This window comes from Aphanomyces invadans, assembly GCF_000520115.1.
Source record: "Aphanomyces invadans strain NJM9701 unplaced genomic scaffold supercont1.2, whole genome shotgun sequence".
Lineage (NCBI taxonomy): Eukaryota > Oomycota > Saprolegniomycetes > Saprolegniales > Verrucalvaceae > Aphanomyces > Aphanomyces invadans.
Window position 1 is genome coordinate 11613 of NW_008580147.1, and position 549 is coordinate 12161.

Genomic DNA, 549 nt, shown 5'->3' on the forward strand with positions numbered 1-549 from the left:
GTGCATGTAATGTGCGCGACAAAGGAAGCACAGACAGGTCAATGACGTGACAAGTTGCTGGTCCAATGCCAGTTGGTTTAAGATGCATGTTCTGCACTTATTACTGCTCATTATACAGTGTGTAGCTATCGCAGTTTCCCATACCCCTGACCTCGCCGAATGCGTCCATTTCTTGGGGCGATGTCTTTGCCCCAAGAAATACCCCTATGGTGCTCAGTGCTCGTAATGATCCCAGTCGGTATGGGGCCCAATATTTGGACGATGGCGCGCAACATGATCGATCCGACCCACAAGAAGATGCACCACATCGACCCCCTCTTCCGCGGCTCCGTCCAGACGTTCTCCAAAATACATCGCCGCTTATCACGGACTCGACGGGATTCAAGACGTATAGTGCCGGCATCGCCGTCGATATGGAGAAGCGCCCCCTGGAAGCGGCTCAAGAGTGCGGCATGGTCGTTGGCATGACTGTGACGTCCCGCATGGCCCACGCAACGCCCGCGTCGTTTGCGGCGCACATCCACGACCGCGACTTGGAAAGCGAGATCG

General features: G+C 55.4%; 1 protein-coding gene across 1 annotated transcript; it reads left to right on the forward strand.

Moving 5' to 3' along the window:
• Positions 1-225: 225 nt before the first annotated feature.
• Positions 226-468, forward strand: H310_00839 (hypothetical protein; the record flags this gene model as incomplete). The annotated part of the gene is made up of 1 exon (XM_008863763.1): positions 226-468. One exon carries the CDS (start codon positions 226-228, stop codon positions 466-468), a length of 243 nt encoding a protein of 80 aa, XP_008861985.1.
• Positions 469-549: the final 81 nt, after the last annotated feature.